An 18,220-nucleotide genomic window follows, 5' to 3' on the forward strand; every position below is an offset into this window, starting at 1 on the left:
GATCCGTTGAGATAATCAGTGTCAAGTTTGAACAAGTGGTGACTTGTCTGTTGGCTTCCAGAGCCGGAAGAGCGAGATCATTTTTACAGTGTCTGTCACCCATCATGGATATTGAATAAAACATTAACATTTAGTTTTGTTTTAAGTTGCAAAATCGTGCCAAATAAACTCTAGTAACTAGTTCTGAACACCCCATAAGTCTAGAAGACGATATTATTCATGATTATATCTTTCGAGAGTATGTGTAGTGTTTTTATGAATATGTTTAAATGATTTACACATGTAATTAATGTAAGAACGATAAAATTTATTAGTATTGCTATGAATAAATTTTTAATTTCACTGCACCCAAATCTATCTACAAAAATATACATGTACTTACTCAAGCGCGAACACCTAACGCCCTTCATGTGCAATCGCCTTTTTTATAATGTCAGTTCCTCTTTTCGCAATTGTACTATTTTTCTGTACTAGCTCAAAAAACGTCACTTGACATTATCAAATATTGAAATAAGGTTTTCTATACCTGGAGAAAATGTGGAAACAGATGATAATTTCACAGTGCCCATTACTCTTTAAATGTATGCTATGAACTCAGAACCTTGGCAAACGTTTAACCAACCCATCACACAAAACCACAATCATTTTTCATCGTGATAAGAACTTATAATTGTAACAATATTTACCACTACTTCACGTATACGACGACCTGTTTGGCAGCTACACGTAGGACTGAAGGTACAGCTAGAGCAATACAGATCAAGAGCGCATCCTGCTTTTACTACATTTGATACCATGGACAACATTACATTTTATAACAGTGCCTTCTTCCTTTCAAGTTAGGTTACTTAACATTTTTCTAAAATACATATTCAATGGTAGACAAAATATTAAAATAATATGCTTATACCTATCAGCAGCCAAAACTGATGGCTATCAAACATAGTACAGTTACTTAACAGCATGCAATATAAATTTAAAAAAATATTTTTGTTATGTCGAGCTATATTAATAAACTTCAAACTTAAACTTCTAGAGTGCACAGAGACGAGCATACCCTCTGCCAAGTGCCGTTATTGAGGTTGGAGCCCATGTACACGCCATCCCACTTGTTCAGCAGGCTCGAGTGCAGATTCAGTCGACCTTGAGTCAGCTTCAGGACATAGTAGGTAGTTCCTTTCCCGATGGCCAGCACACAGTCCTCGAGCGTGGTTTTGAACCTGAACTGGAAGTCGTATCCCTCGTCGCGTGTCGTGGTCACGATGACGTGGGAGTCGTTGGACATCGACATTGTGGTGAGCTGCATCGTAAACACATTCCCTATTGTAACTTTCCAGGACATTGCATGAACACACATTGCTGAAATGTGCCTTGAGCTTGGCCAAAACACTTTTGATATTAAACTAACATAATGACATAATATTTAAATTAGTAGATTTAACACAATTATAATTAATCAAATTATTTAAAATATAGTGTCTACCCTTTTGAAGTTTGAGTGTCTTCTAAACAATATGGTTTCAAGTCTGTGATATTTGAGAATCAGCTACATACAGTTCTAGTTCGTTAGTGAACAATTTACCAGCCAATAGCCAATTTTGTGTCCTGTACTTTCCAATTTGCGCATGATATCAATTAACATTGCTTGTGCAAATATATACACATCATCCACAACAGCAAGTGAGTGTTAACAATTGGTACTGTAATACATACTTTCATACATTAATGCCCTTCATTAAAACCTAAAAACCTACAATGAGTAAATTTCTTAATTTGTAAGATCCAATTTGATCATAACTTAGCATCATGCAGAGTAGCAGTACCCAAAATTAGATGAACACTAAGAAATGCCCACAGAAAAACATAATAGAGTCCAAGATCAATGTAAACCTACAAAACAGGTGAAAATCATTAAAATCTATAGACAAAATCCTCTTGGACGGATAAAACACTATTGATACATGAAACAACTAGTGATGGGCAGATCCCAGTTCTCAGCAAATTAATCACCACCAATAACCGCAAATATAATTGTGGTACCACAGAAAGCTTAACAGCTAACAGTCCAATAACATATCATGTGTTAGTATATACTTTTAACAGATTTTTTTTTTGCTTCACGGTTACATCCATTATACAATATAATACATAACTTGCAACTGGTTTGGTGTGCTGCTACTGGTATAATAGTTTTTATTATTTATTTTTTATAATTTACTTAAGCTCTTGTAAACATATCAAGCAATTTTACATGTTTATACCTAAAATAAATATTAAGCTAAAAAAAGTTGTTATATGCATTACTAGATTTGGCTCCATTGCAGAATGTAAGTTCTGAGCAACTGAAGCCACCTGGTGAACATGAAGCACCTGTACTATCTAGGTGCTAGGTGACTTGTTTGTGGTGGGATTAGGGTAACGTGGGGCACTCTGAAGTAATATTGAAAAATACACCATCTACTAGGACAAACTGTATCTTTAGTGTTAATGGAAATTGTTTGGTGATTAACCTAGAAGAGAAAACTGATTTTTAATAGCTGTGAACTGGGAAAACAGAAGAACCGACAAATCACTAGAAACCACTAACTCAAATGTCCAGCCATTTCCAGAACATGTGACGCACCTTTTCGCAGCGAGACCCGTGAAAGCCAGTGGGACAAGAACAGTTGAACTGGTGCTCGGTTTCATTGACCAGATAAGCTGTGCAGCTGCCGTTGTTGCGACACGGGGAGTCCTGACAGCCGGTCAGGAACACAGAGCAGTTCTTGCCGCCGTAGCCCGGATCGCACCTACACTCGTAAGCGGCCCTGCACAAAGAACACACACACGTGAGCAGAACACACAAATACCTTCACGCCAGAATTTCGGACGGTCCGAGGGGCACGAACACGGGGGCTTACTTCAGGTCGGTGCACGTCCCTTTGACACACGGCTGGTCTTCGCACTCGTTGATGTCTATGTCGCAGTGAACGCCCGTGAAGCCGTCCGCGCACTCGCACACGTAGCCGCCCACTCTGTCACTGCAGCTTCCGTACAGCGAACACGGGCTGCTTTCACACTCATCTATGTTGATCTCGCAGTCTGTCCCCATTATCCCGGGAACACACACACATTCATAGCTGCAAAAAAAAAAAAAAAAAAATCAACACCACGTCAATCTCATCACAACTCTGGCAATTTAAAAACAATACACATTTATAAACAACTCTGTAAGGCACGTCCGCAAATGTAAAGGTTTTTATATTAATTAAGAACACAAAATCCAAGTTCACTGAAGGACATATGTTATTTAAAAAAATGATCTATGTAAGTGCAGAAATTGTTTTAAAAAAAATGTGCAAAAAATGTTTTAAATTTAAAGTGCAAAAAATGTTTTAAATTTAACGTTGTCTCTTGAGTACTTACCCGCTTGCAGAAGCATAAGAAAACTCTCTCTTAAATACTGGCGGTATCTGCAAGTTCTCCGAAATACTGTTCTCATTAAAGTACAAAGACATATTGGAGCGCTGCAAACACGTGCCGCCATGTTTGCAAGGTGAGCTCTTACACTCGTCGATGTCTCTCTCACAGTTCTTTCCTGCAAACAAGCCAAGAAAACTGAGGTTAAGTCTGGTAGGAAGATGCTTCTGGGCTACTAATGACACTAATGTTAAAATTCCAGAAATTTAAAAAAAAAAAAAAATCTGCTTGCACATAATCTGGGCATTTCAGCTAGCCTGAACACTTGGAACAAACTTCTGCCTACAGCTGCTCAAATTTAAACTCAAACATAGCCTGCACATAAATGCTATGCAAGATTTTTAAAGTGTTCAGCAATGGATTTCCCTGCATTAGCATGTACATGTATAGTAGCGGGTTCGAAGAAATAAGGTGAATAGGAACTGAAATGAAAGATTGGGTTGGGTTGGGTTGGGTTGGGTTGGGTTGGGTTGGGTTGGGTTGGGTTGGGTTGGGTTGGGTTGGGTTAGTTTGATTTGGTTTGGTTTGGTTTGGTTGGGTTAGATTAAGCTAAGTTGGCTGCATAATTTAAAACAATGTTTTATTTCATAATTTAAATCTTTTAACAACTATTTTCCTTATAATTATTGTCGCTGACTAAACCTAAACAAACTTTCACTTTATATTATTTGTCTAATTTTTCAGACATTCTTAGTATTCAAATTCAATATTCGTATCCACAAATAATTTGGTATTAATATTCTATTTGAACTAAAAAAACTGATATTTGCACAGTCCTACTAATAACAGTTAAAAAATAAAAAGCAAAATTTTGTCCAGTCTATTTAGACTTACATTTTTGTAATAAATTATTTATATTCATTTAATTAAAAATATGAAATTATTGCATTTTTGTAATCTGCATTGAGTTTTGATACAATATGCTGATTAATTGTTAATTTTCTTAATTTTTTATAGCATTTCAGTGCTTTATTTATGGTGCATTAACTTTCATTTCGATGTTATATAGTGTATTGAAAAGCTATTCTGTGTTTTTCTTTTGTGTTTTATCTCAATTTGCCGTATAATCTTGTTCCTAGTAATTTATAAATCCAGGCTTGTTGCTTTAAATGTTGAAATGGATCTTTTATTTTATAAAATATTTGTGTATCACGTATTTATGAATAACCTATTTAGAACTTTGAATAAACATAATGATATCAGTATTTAAGAGTTCACACAATTTTTGAAAACATACAAATCAATCTTTAAAAAAACCTTGTACGTTAAATAGTTAAGTGACTATGTACCTGTATACCCCGCGTAACAGCTACACATGTAGTCCTTCACTTGGTCCTCGCAGCGTCCGCCGTGAACACACGGGTTGCTGAGGCACTCGTCAATGTTGATCTCGCACAGCTCTCCTTCGTAGCCAGTGTCGCTGCAGTTGCACGTGAAGCTGTTGATGCCATCGATGCACACGCCCTCGTTCAGGCAAGGAGACGACTGCCGAAAGATACACAAGACGTTGTAGTGAATGACATCATGCATACAATGTACATTTAATAAAGTTAGTAAGTTTTTAAAATAACGCTCGTCAATGAAATTCTTAAATATTTTACTTTACTGGCAGTGAAATCAAGGTTGATTTTCTAAATGGCCCAGGTCACTGACTGCAGAATTAGACCTACTTCTTAAACTACCTTACAATACATGAAATGATAACTATAAAAATTAGTAATTATTGCTACCCAATAGTTTGATTTATTTTACTGATGAGTGATGACTTTTATAGAAAATACAAACTGTATTTATTTTATTTTTATTCAGTCACAAGACATAAATATTAACTTTGAATTATCAGCACCTTCCATTTGCAATATTAAAGTGTAATGTTTCATACCTTTAAAATACTGTTAACATTTGAAACAAAATAAATACAGCTACATTCATTATTTCTGTAGCTTTTTCTTAAAGTAATGGCGAATCGTGTGTGTGCAGCAGTACGGTATACACATTCCCATTGGCCCCGTCAAGAGAGGGAAAACACCTCTCGCCGACCACAGCCAATAACTACAAGAAAAAAACTACGATGTTTTGCGACGTACCTAGACACGAAATGTATTCGCGAAATACATGTGTCCCTACCTATGGTCAATGTTTGATGTTTTTTTTAAGTGTATTCTATATTCACAAACGTAAAAATTTCAGGGACCTTTAAAAATAAAATGGAATATAAGGGCTTTTAGAGACCTTGAAACTTCACGCTGGGAAATCAAGGACCGTGAGACGCCCACAGTGTGCTCAGGGGTGGCTCACCTCGCAGTCGTCGATGTTGGTCTCGCACAGGACGCCTGTGAGCCCCGCCGGACACGAGCACGTGAAGCTGGCCCGGCCGTCCGTGCACAGGCCGCCGTTCTGGCACGGCGTCGAGGCACACTCGTCCACGTCCTGCTCGCACAGCACGCCTGCAGACCGACCAAGCAACCACCTGACACACGTGTCTCACTCTCAAGGACACTGCACTTCAAACGAGGTGACTGGAATTATGTGCACCATCAACCAGTACAGATATTAAACGAGAGAAGACAGGAAAAGACAAACAAAAACTATATATATTTTTTTAATGTCCTAGCAATTTAAAGTATATAGTTCCAGATACCTATAAGATATTATACATTATTACCGGCTCAATATAACATACATTCATTACCAAACAATTAAACTGTGTCTTTTGAACTGAAACTTCTTCACGGTCAGTAGTAAGTGGAAGCGATGACTCACCACGGCTCAGGAGTGAGGAACACTGGTGGGCGAGGGGAGGGGGACAGGGGAATAAAGAATAATGAATAATTAATAGAGAGTCAGACAACTGTAAGACACTTTGCAAGTTTTTTTTTTTGCACCATGTTTGTTGCAATAACCGTAAACCTCAAGTTGTGAACCATCTGCTGTGGCCCGTTTGGTCTACCACTAAAGTTGGATAATTGTAAGCTGACTGCTTGCCTTATGTTCATTGTGACAAAACGTTGGCTGGCAAACACCACCCTCATTTCAATACAGAGTCACAGCCTCACGTATCTCTTTGTCACATCCTGTGGCCATGCTCACATCGTCTTATATGCTCACATCGCCTGATACGCCCACATCCCTCTGATATTCCCACATCCATCTGATATGCTCACATCCAACTGATGCAACCCAATGAGCCTCGCTGTTGCTGTGCTGAATGATGACCAGTTGCCGCCCTGACACTGTTCTCAATGGTTTAACTGGTTTACCTCCACCATACCAGTGTATTATATATTAACAGGCTTTGAAAGATCACATCCTACTTCTGCTTCAGTTAAGGTGCTGGCACACACACCACTAGCTATTACTGACTCTATGATATGAGAACTACATTTTTATTTAAACTTTTTTCGCACCAGTAAGTGCTCGCAACTAACTCTTTGTACAGTAGATTAACTGCCTTGGACAAAAATTTTATGAATCTTTCATAAAATTATTTTTGCGTGCACAAAAACTTTGAAATTTTTGACGTGACGTCTAATAAATCGATGAACGCCGGCTGCACACACGAAAAAGTGTCCCATAACGCACATTGTCCCACTACGATGTGTCCCGTTACGCTCATTGTACGCTTGCACCGCATCTATCTCTCTTCCACTCAATTGGAACAACCATAGATTTGACTTTTCAATCATGTTTTCGTAGTTTGAATTATTAATATTATGTAATTTAACGAACGTCCACCGATTTTCATCACAATCGGTAGAGTTATTTAAAAGTAATGTTGAATTTTCAAATACGTTTTTGTACGAACAATGGTGTTTTACAGTTACACAAATAATAATTCAAATTACACCCGGCATCTTTTCACAATGTTTTAAAAAAAATTGTAACACATAAATAAGTTTGGTGTATTTGGGATGCATATTTGTTATAAAATCGTATTATAAAAACGAAATAATATTATTCCCCTACGGTGCTGTCATCTACGGTGACGGACGCGAACCGAACGTATCGTGCTATCTATCCGTTTCCGCGGCAACCAGGCACTCGTTAATACATATTTTCCTTTGTTTATCGCGAGGGGCGTTATTATTAATGAATCTGTATATATAAAAATGTTATTTTGGTTTGTGTACGCTTCAAAAACTCAAAAAGTTCTGCACCGATAGAGCTGAAATTTTACCATTATATACAACCCGCATCAGGGATTGTTTTTATCTACTTTTTACGTCAGCAACATACCCGCGACCGCGAAAAAGTAACTGCGCCATTTTATTAATGTGTTTTCTCACCATTAAAAACAAAAAACACACATTTTCTCTTATGGAAACGTTTCTCCATGCCAAAGGATTTCTCTTAGCAATGGAAAAAACTACGTCAAGTGAAGCGAGCGGGAAATGGCTATATACAATGAGAATGCTTTTATTGTGAGGTGCAATACCTAATTAAAAAATGACTAAGCGTACCGGTATGGGACTAATTATACAATATGAATGAGGTAGTTTAGTGTGATCGTATCTCGATTGAGCTGCGCCGTTATCCAAATCGTAAGTAGAGGTTATGTTTTGTATGGGTCTATCACTACTTGATGTGGGATTGCATGTAGATGGTTCTAGGCTATTCATTTTTTGAACTCCTTAGACCCTATACCTTTTTTTAATTTTTAATTTAAATAATATGTTCTATCGCCAATAACCACAATTGCATCAATCGTAAGTAGAGGTTATGTTTTGTATGGGTCTATCACCACTTGATGTGGGATTGCGTGTAGATGGTTATTGCATCCAAACCAAATTCGTGCATTATTCGCAATTATATTGACCGCTTGCTTTCCTTCATCTCCCACAGACTTATGGGGAAAATATTGATCTTATATGGCTGAGGATATTTTGCATAGAGTACGCCTTGAAAATGCCAATATGACCTTAGAATTAACAGAAGGCATTTACAACGAAGCATTGATAAATATTGAAGACAAATAAAGTTCTTAGTCAATTAGGAATGCCAGCACCAACCCGAACTGCGACTGCTGCATTTGATGTAGATTTACGCCGTGAGCAGAGTTATATAATTGATGATCTTCAGACATATGTCCAATCGAACATTCCCAAATTAACGCGTGAACAGAAATGCATTTATGATCGCATAATGCAAATGATAAATGACGGAATTGGGGGAACTGGGAAAACATTCCTAATTAGATTGATTCTAGCAACGGTTCGATCAAAAAATGACATAACCTTAGCTCTTGCTTCGTCTGGAATAGCTGCGGCATTGTTACCAGGTGGAAGAACTGCGGATTCAGCTCTAAAGTTGCCATTAAACATGCAAATCATCGAGACTCCTACGTGCAATAATTCCAAAGCATCCGGTATGGGAAAAGTGTTACAAAAATGTAAACTAATTGTTTGGGATGAATGCACGATGGCACATAAAAAATCGCTTGAAGCATTTGATCGATCATTACGAGATTTGCATGGAAACGTTCAACCATTCGGGAATGCATTGATATTGCTCGCAGGAGATTTTAGGCAAACATTGCCTGTAATTTCTCGATCGACACCAGCAGACGAAATAAAAGCTTGCCTGAAATATTCAACACTATGGCGGCACATACGTACATTGCAGTTGACTACGAATATGCGTGTCCAGTTGCAGAATGATCCATCAGCTGAGGTATTCTCACGACAGTTACTGGAAATTGGAAACGGACAGCTGCCAGTCGATGAGACGTCTAGACGAATATCATTTCCCAATCATTTTTGTAATTTAGTAACATCAAAAGAAGAACTGATCGAAAAAGTATTTCCTGACATTAAAAAAAATCATAGAAATCACGATTGGCTCAGTGAAAGAGCTATCCTTGCCGCAAAGAATAAAGATGTCTATCAACTTAATAATGTTATTCAATCCAGTATTCAAAGTGATGAAATTACATATGTCGATAGACACCGTTGTGGAAGCAGATAAAGTAGTTAATTATCCAACGGAATTTTTAAACTCACTTGATCTGCCAGGGATACCACCACACATACTTAAATTGAAAATATGTGTGCCATAATCCTCTTGCGGAATATTAATCAGCCAAAACTCTGCAACGCCACGCGACTTTCAGTTAAGAAATTAATGAATAACGTAGTGGAAGCAACGATTTTAACGGGGCCTTTCAAAGGTGAAGATGTCCTCATTCCTCGAATACCCATGATCCCGACCGATACACCATTTCAATTTAAAAGATTGCAATTCCCAATTCGATTGGCATTTGCAATCACAATCAATAAATCTCAAGGTAAATATTTAGAATTGTGTGGTTTAGATTTAGATGCGGATTGCTTTTCACATGGACAACTGTATGTTGCGTGTTCCCGAGTCGGAAAACCAGATAGTCTTTTTATCTACGCATACAGTGGAAAAACAAAAAAATATTGTATTCCACAAGTATTGCAAAATTAAACTTATATGAAATGTATTCTTTGTTTTGTTTCTCATTTCTCAACTATTCAATCACAATGTGCCACAGCGAAGCCTGGCAGGGTACAGCTAGTTATAAATAAAATTTCGTGCCCGGGGCCACAATTGCATATCATTTTGAGCACTAAAAGACATAAAAACGTAAAATATTCTCGACGAATTTTAATCTCTGCCCCAGCGCACCACGAGCATCTGGGTTGGAGATTAAAGCAAAAATTCTTTCTTAAACTTACTAATACTTATTTTATTAACTGCAAGGGCATTTTTATTCAATTCTACGTTTAATTTCATGGCGAACAAACTTCGTCATTAAATGTGTAAAGGCGAAAAAGCATAAAACATTCTTGACGATCTTGAAGTTAAATAGCAAACATGTATAAAAGTTATAGTTAAAATAATCTCTTCGTTAAAGTAATAAACATATTTGAATTAATGAGTGCAAATAAAAGTAAATTTATCAATTAAATTGTAGATTTCATTTCACTCTTTCTTTGTATCCATACAAAATAGTGATAATTCAATAAAAATTATTCATTTTATTCATACAAGTATGCAATCATTTCATCAATGTTTTGTTATGACAATGTCACGTTAAACTATCGTCCGTAAACCGACTTTACAGACAACCAATTTTTTTTATAGCTTTTAGACTTTGTTCTACAAATGCAAATCAGAGATGATTTAAGAATAAAATTATTTATTCCCAGTATTTCCACGCGTAACATGAATTGACCAAACTGAATGTTGAAGTTTTTGAGTGCTCCCTTAATTTTGAATTTAGTAATTTTGTATCCACTTGGGGACTTGTCGCAACGCAGCTGGATTAATGTTGGACTTAGCTGTTTTCCATCCACTTGGCATCTCAAGTTAGCCATTTCTACTAATGCCCCGAGGCCTAGTAAAATAAAAATTGTACTTTTAATTTTTTTGCAAGCTTGGTACTCCAAATTTTGATAACCCTGGGGACATATATGTAGTGGACTTAAAAGTAATAAGGTTATTTTTTTTTATATTTTGCACAAGGTTTGCAAAGAGTTTGTAACATCCTTATTGAATGTTACCTTAATTAACCATGCTAAAATTTACAGTAAATTTTGCCACTGAAGTGCTGAAATCCAGAATCAAGTGAGTTTCTTACTAATGAAACTGCGTAATGCCCTCGGTGACCTCACTCTCAGAAGTTTTCGTGACGTGGTTCATCCTGTTTAGGAGTAATTTATTACTTATTAGTAAATTTTTGGTCGTATCCTAGGTGAGGGTTAGACAGTCGCTGGTCTACGAGCATCGTCACTGCCTAGCCGCCTGCAGACTTCACTCAAGCCAAGATCCGCTCCGACTACTGAGAGTCAGTTAAACCTAAGGCTAAAATTGAACTGCGTGTGCGTGTGTGTATAAATGTTTCAGTTTCACCAAACATTGATTGGTGGGATTGCTCAGCAAAGATCATAGGCAAATGTGATAAATTCTAGAACTCCTTTTTACTTCCTTATCTTACACATACAGCCAACATACAAAAACATAAATTCTTTGCCTGATAAAAGTGCTGCTTATAAAATTGTTGATTTTTTTTTTTTCTCTCGTCAAAACTTCTCAAAACTTCAACAAAGTGTCAACTAAAAATTTCAACTTACTTTTCCAGAGCACCAAAATCCTTAGAACTCCCATCTGAACGAACAGTTTGAAATCGTCCAGGCCTGCGGCCCCTTTTGAGTCCGCTATGCCACCGCCCAAACACCACCCACCCTCCATTCAAACCTCCCGCTTACCCATGTGTGCATGTGTGTGTGCATGTGTGTTCGCCCGGCAAGAGGGCGCTGTAGAGCCAGTGCGCCGCACCCCTAAAATATAATTAGATTCAACTGTGTAAATTGTTTTATTGTTTCCCGAGTGCAACGTGACGGCAGATCGGCTGGGAGGGTTCTTTATGTACTTTTAATTAAAATTGTGTAATGAAATATAAGAGCGTTTCCGGACATTCCCGACGGAAACCGAAGCCAGACAATATTTAAATATATTTCTTAATAATTGTAATTTGTATTATCCTTTTTCAATATTCAGAAAATGTCATGTAATTTTTCAAGCATCCTTTTCATGTTACTTTAGTTTCCCGTGGCACGAAATCAAAAATACCTTTAACGGCAATTGTTTCGGCGGGAGGACGCCATGTTAGGCTAGCTGAGCCATGAGCTCACCCCAGTCTTCTGCCATCAACGACCGAGAGCAGACGCTTCAGCACTCCGGGGACCTCACCGCTTGCTCATCACCGCTTAGTAATTCTGTTCATCTTTAATTCTTTTTAAATCTTTTTTCGTTTAGTCCTCGGAGCTTCTCTCGGTCGGGGAACTGCTTAAATAGTTACCTTGTGACCATTATCGGTCATTTCTCAAACTTTATACGTAAGTCGAGGTGTGACCACGTGGTTGGTCACTGCACATAAAACGATTCGTGCCGCGGGCGTTTATTACGGTTTAACTTGTGTGCGTGTATAATCGGAGTTGGCAGAATGAATAAGGGCGTGTAACTTAAATGAATTCTTTTATTTCTTAAATATGTGAGACCATGTGGAGTGTGACAGCGTGTGGGGCGCCTAAGAGCCCATTGCATAGGGAATAGCATGCCCGATGCTGAGAGGGGGCAGGAATTAGTAATAGGTTGTTTACAGGGGGAAAGTAAAATCGAGTCTCACATGGGCGACGTCACGACCCTGGTAAAGAGTCTCGCATAGGTCCGTGCCCGTGGCGCCCAAGTTACGCAGTTTCAGTCTATCCGAAACCCCCTCCCCCCCCCCCTCCCCCCCGAATAACAAGTTGTCCGAGATTAATTATTTCACAGAATAGAAGTTAAGAAATTACAATATTTTTTTAATTCATTACGGAAAAATTAAAACCATAAAGTGCGTTACCAGTAAATCCTATGGCACAGGTACAGCTGAAACTGTTGAGCAGATTCTCACATTCCCCTCCATTCTGGCAAGGCTGCGACAAGCACTCATTGACGTCGATGTCACAGTGAGTACCCACAAACCCAGGAGTGCAGTAGCATTCGTAATGACCTGAAAATAAAACTTCATCATTAGACAAAATCTCTAATACACTCATATATAATTAAAGAAAATTTTTGTTGCCACAATGGTACTAAAAATTTATGAAAATCTAATTTTTGAAACTGAAAATGACTGTAAGCACAAATTAACCAAAAGACAGTTGCTAGATAGTTTGATCACAAGTTTGACAACTTTTAGCAATAATCCACCTAAAAATAAAATGGAAAACAATATGGCTCACTACTTCTTCAATTATATATATTTTATATTACTAAAATTATGTTCAGCTACAATGAATATGGTTAAAACAAAACTTAAAAAACTGATTATTCTAATAAGAGAATCAAAATACGAAAAATGTTTGACTCTATACATCACAACTTTTAAATAGTACTTTTTTTAATTTTTCATAGAATAAACTATGCAAAACAAAATTTACTTGTTAGTTTAGAATTTCAATACTTAAATACCACAAAGCCCTTCACTACTTTAAAAACTGATAGTATCAAGTATTGATTAAACCTCTGAAACTTTTGTCGTACTGGAACAATCAACCCGCATTTCCTTACTATGCAAGCTCACAAAAAGTTCTTAGGGGTTCCAAAAGCACTTTTAAGTTTTTTTTTTTTTTGTAAAGCTGAATTTGTCAAGAAGAAAACAAGCAGTCTTGAACCAAAGTAATTACTACTATAAAGAAATTATATACAGCAGTCTTATTTCTTATTAGCCTATTCCAGTCACTAAAGCTCACTTAAATATTATCTCATAAAATTTTAAATTATTTGTACATGCTTCTTTTAAAAAGCTATTACTGTTGGAATAATTATTTACATTTTAAAGTAAAAGAATTTTTCCAGGTATTGTCATCGTTCTTTGAATGAGGTTCCTTGTGAAAGTAAAACCACTCACTAAGGAGTGTAATGCAGTAAGGTTAATACATTAGTTTGGTGTGTAATTATAATTATTTTTTTACTTATACCTTCAACTAACCACTATTAAATTATAAATTAAATAATAAACATCAAAAAGGAGGTACAATAGTAAAACCAGTTAACATAACCTAAGGCCATAAATCAACTAACCTGGTACATTTTTGCAAATTCCATTATTACAGATTCCTGGAGTTTGACATTCATCTGTGTCTGTGTCACAGTTTTCACCTGTAAAAAACACACTAAAATGTCAAACATAAATACAGACACATTCATAATAAAGATATTCATCTCATTCGTATAAAAATAATGAACTACATAAATGTGATCAGTAAAAATTGTTACAAATTTTTTACTCTTTGAATAAATATTTAGCACTTAAACATTACTGTTTATATAACATTACTGAATATTTAAGGTGCTGTTTATAATCATCAACAACCTGCAGTAAAATTGTCTCAACTGAAACTTCCAAGAAGAAGCTAATAACTTATTCTAACTCAGGCCCGCCCAGACAGGCGTGTACCTGCTGGTGAGGCGGGATGATAAGTGTGACGCTCGCTGGTGCTTCTAGCGCGGTGTCTCCTCTGTCGTGCATAGGACAAATATGAGATTTGAGCGGTGACCATAACATTATATGGTATATAAATGAAGGTAAAGGTGTAATGCAAGTCCCTACAGTGCTTTCAAGAATCTGTACCAGTTGTTTAATCCCTAAAAATTACTCTGAAAACATGCCTTTTAACCATTTAAAAAAAAAAATAAATAAAAAAAAATTAATCCGAAAACGTAACTACTTATCGGCCCTCAGCGAACTCTTAAATGCTTTTCGTAAACAGACCCCACTCAGGTATCTTCGAGTAGTTTTGACATTGCACAGTTTTCCTCGAAACTCTGTATGTGTGCCGAGGTAGGCAGTATATTCAGTCAGCTAAATGAAATATTTGAAGAAGCTACTGTGGACAGTTACCTGTGAACCCGGCCGGGCACACACATGTGAAGCTCCCGTTGACGTTGATGCACTTGGCGGTGGGCGGGCAGGGGTACGGGGTCGCAGCGCAGAAGTTCAAGTTCTGCAGCGTGCAGTTGTCGCCCGCGAACCCGTCCAAGCACCGACACTCGTACGAGTTCACGCCGTCCACGCACTTCCTGTTCTCTGGGCAGGGCCCGCTGGCACACTCGTCCACGTTCGTCTCGCACCTCTGCCCTTGGTAGCCTGCAGGGACGAGCAGCAGTGTCGTGGGACGCAGTTAGGCTGTGTCTTCACGTGTACCTTACAGTGATTTTACCTCTCTCTCTCTCTCAATCTCTCAATCTCAATCTCTCTCTTTCAATCTCTCTCAATCTCCCTCTCAATCTCTCTCTCACTCTCAATCTCCCTCAATCTCTCTCAATCTCTCTTTCAATCTCTCTCTTTCAATGTTTCAATCTCTCTCTCTTTCAATCTCTCTCTCTTTCAATCTCTCTCTCTCTCAATCTCTCTCTCACTCTCAATCTCTCTCTCACTCTCAATCTCTCTCTCACTCTCAATCTCTCTCTCACTCTCAATCTCCCTCTAAATCTCTCTCACTCTCAATCTCTCTCTAAATCTCTCTCTTAATCTCTCTCTCTCTCTGACACACACACACACAGACAGACACACACAGAGATACACACACACACACACAGTCACACATACACACCAGCTGCATACAATTTTTAGCTCATACTTCTGTTCCCCAGATTATAACCAATTTTATTCAAGAAATTTCACCCGTAGCAGTTATAGTATAATCCACAAGCGAGTGGCCCTTTATGACAATGTTTTTATTCATACAGCTGAATATTCTTCAAAAATTTCTGAGATAAATACCGGTAAATGTATGGCTGGCTTATTTCTTAGTAAAATAAAGTATGTACTTTACAAAAACGGGATGATTTGTTTGTAATGAAAACGTTAATTCCTTGATCAAATACATCAAAACAATACCCACGTTTTAAAAGTTCAGCCATTCTAGCAGGAGTTAACTAAAACAAAAAATGCACACACAGTTTTCATACACGTTCAAAACACACATACAGTACTAAGCTGCATAGAAACTAAGTTTTACCTGGAGTGCACTCGCAAATGAATTCCCTCTTGTTGCTACGAGACATACACGTTCCGTTATGTTCACATGGTGAGTAGTAGCACACGTCGTAATCAAGTTCACAATTGTCTCCCATGAAGTGTTCGGTGCAATTGCAGGAGTAGCCATTAACTTGATCGATGCATGTCCCACCATTCTGACATGGGTTTGAAAAGCACTCATCGATATGGTGTTGGCAAGTGGGACCTGAGGGAAACACATTCATGGTCCACATGTTTGGGAATACCAGCATAACCAAATGTGATACTGTAAATGAAATATGTCACACTACAAAACCAAAATTCAGACACTAAGTAAAACAAAAGTGTTTTAATTACAGGTTTATGCATTATAAACTAAAAATAAATTACACAAAGTATATATGTAACTAATTTAAATACCCAAAATTAGACCAAATGTTTTAAGAGTTTACTTCAGTTTAAGACAGTATTCAACATACTTAAATATAATTGTCTAAACACGGTACATTCCTTAAACTAACATAAATAACTCAGACTAATTTAACTTATCAAGATATAACACAAATAATAACACAATAATAAAATAATTACTTAACACATAAAAATAAAGCTATGGTTTAGCTATAAGTATAATGTTTAAATTATTAAATTATTAAATAATCAGAATGAGATATTTTATAAAAGTCACTACTGTCTGTTTTACAAATAAAGCTTAAAGTTAAATGTTGAAGCAGTCTTAAAAGGTTCCATTTTGTTTATAATACACACAAGAAATCAGGGCATTCATAACCTTAAAATTAACTTTTTTTTTTTTACAAAATAGCAACAAAACATATTTTATTTTAATACATCTCATTTCACTGGTTATGTCTGCAAACACTACGTAGTAGCAAACTTTTCACACTACAAAAAATAGAGAAATACGAAACTTACAAACATAATGAAGAGTATGCAGTACATATCACCTTAAAACATTACTAAAAGGAATAACAGCATGAAGATTAACACAGAGGTTTCCCCGCACCAATGCAACACAGTGAGAAGCCCGCAACCAAAGCTTCAAGCATACCTGTAAAGCCCGGTGTGCAATCGCAACGAAACGAACCCAACCCTGGACCTTGGACGCAGCTGCCATTATTGTAGCAAGGTTTGGACAGACATGTGTTTAGTTCTTGGTCACAATTAGCTCCTGCCCAGCCAGGCAGGCAGTCGCAGGTGTAACCATCGATCTGGGCAGGGAAAACAGAACACAAACACGTGGAGACGTGGTCGAAGGGCGTGGGCATGCAATGACTACTCTCAGCAAGGAGCAAGAACCATTCATCTCGTTACATCCTACTTCAGCTCCCCAAAAGCTATCCAGTCAACTTGCCAGAAATGTCTCGAACTACTGCATGCTGCCAACAAATATATGCAGTTGGCTTCTTGTCTCTAATCCATTTCTGCTTATGTCAATCGCAAATGGGGAATAAACCCCAAATCAATGATTTTGCATCATTATGGATAATTAGCTCTACTTTCACGATAACTATTAGGTGTAAACTGATATCCTGACACCATAGCCCACAACTGCTTTACACCATATGATTAATAATTTTTTTATCTCAGAAACATCAAATATAGTCAACACCATAAGAAAATTAATTGATATGAATTTAAAACAAAATTCTTTTGTATTAAATCTTAAATCACATGCAAATGGAAAGGTTAAAAAAAGAGAAAAACATACCATAGTTTCCCCGCATATAAGACGTAAGGCCACTTGGTCTTGCATACAGAAAAAAACACCTAACTCATCCACATAAGGTATAAAAAATTTTGTATGGCATTTTAAGAGGATACTTAGTGTAGAGAAGCTAAGACTTTCCTTTGCTCACTCTTCAGATAATAATCCAGGCCTTGAAGACTGTGATGGAGGGGAACTTACCGACCGGCAGTGACGGTATGACAGATACATAGCACTTAACATTCCGGGCAGAGTTGTCACGTCAGTGAGAATACGAGCGAAAAATACAAGCTCAAATTAGATTGTCACCATAAAAAAACACCCCCTCTCCCCCTCCTAATTTCACAGCACCCTCCTATTTCTTTTCCACGCCCTGTTCAAATAATGCGAGCAAAAGCAGCTTAAGTATCAGTAATTATAATTAGGTGTGTGGACTCCCAGCATACATAACTGGAAAAAATACTGTCACATAATACGAGTAGCAGCTTTACTCTTTTTAAACTTGC

At 37.3% G+C, this 18,220-nt stretch overlaps 1 protein-coding gene across 4 annotated transcripts in view; it reads right to left on the reverse strand.

Moving 5' to 3' along the window:
- LOC134532355 (protein crumbs) overlaps window positions 1-18,220 on the reverse strand; it is a 146,311-nt gene that overhangs the window by 46,906 nt on the left and 81,185 nt on the right. For 3 of the 4 annotated variants that reach the window (XM_063368803.1, XM_063368787.1, XM_063368794.1), the window contains 11 exons: window positions 17,058-17,217; window positions 15,990-16,214; window positions 14,870-15,115; window positions 14,050-14,127; window positions 12,827-12,976; window positions 5,758-5,906; window positions 4,749-4,944; window positions 3,406-3,577; window positions 2,901-3,119; window positions 2,624-2,807; window positions 1,058-1,300 (listed from right to left, as the gene is read on the reverse strand). In XM_063368803.1, coding sequence (XP_063224873.1) covers window positions 1,058-1,300; window positions 2,624-2,807; window positions 2,901-3,119; window positions 3,406-3,577; window positions 4,749-4,944; window positions 5,758-5,906; window positions 12,827-12,976; window positions 14,050-14,127; window positions 14,870-15,115; window positions 15,990-16,214; window positions 17,058-17,217 — 2,022 coding nt within the window. The remainder of the gene's footprint in view (window positions 1-1,057; window positions 1,301-2,623; window positions 2,808-2,900; window positions 3,120-3,405; window positions 3,578-4,748; window positions 4,945-5,757; window positions 5,907-12,826; window positions 12,977-14,049; window positions 14,128-14,869; window positions 15,116-15,989; window positions 16,215-17,057; window positions 17,218-18,220) is intronic. The other variant, XM_063368811.1, reaches the window with a different exon arrangement.

The sequence above is a fragment of the Bacillus rossius genome, chromosome 1, assembly GCF_032445375.1.
Source record: "Bacillus rossius redtenbacheri isolate Brsri chromosome 1, Brsri_v3, whole genome shotgun sequence".
In the NCBI taxonomy this organism is placed as follows: Eukaryota; Metazoa; Arthropoda; class Insecta; order Phasmatodea; family Bacillidae; genus Bacillus; species Bacillus rossius.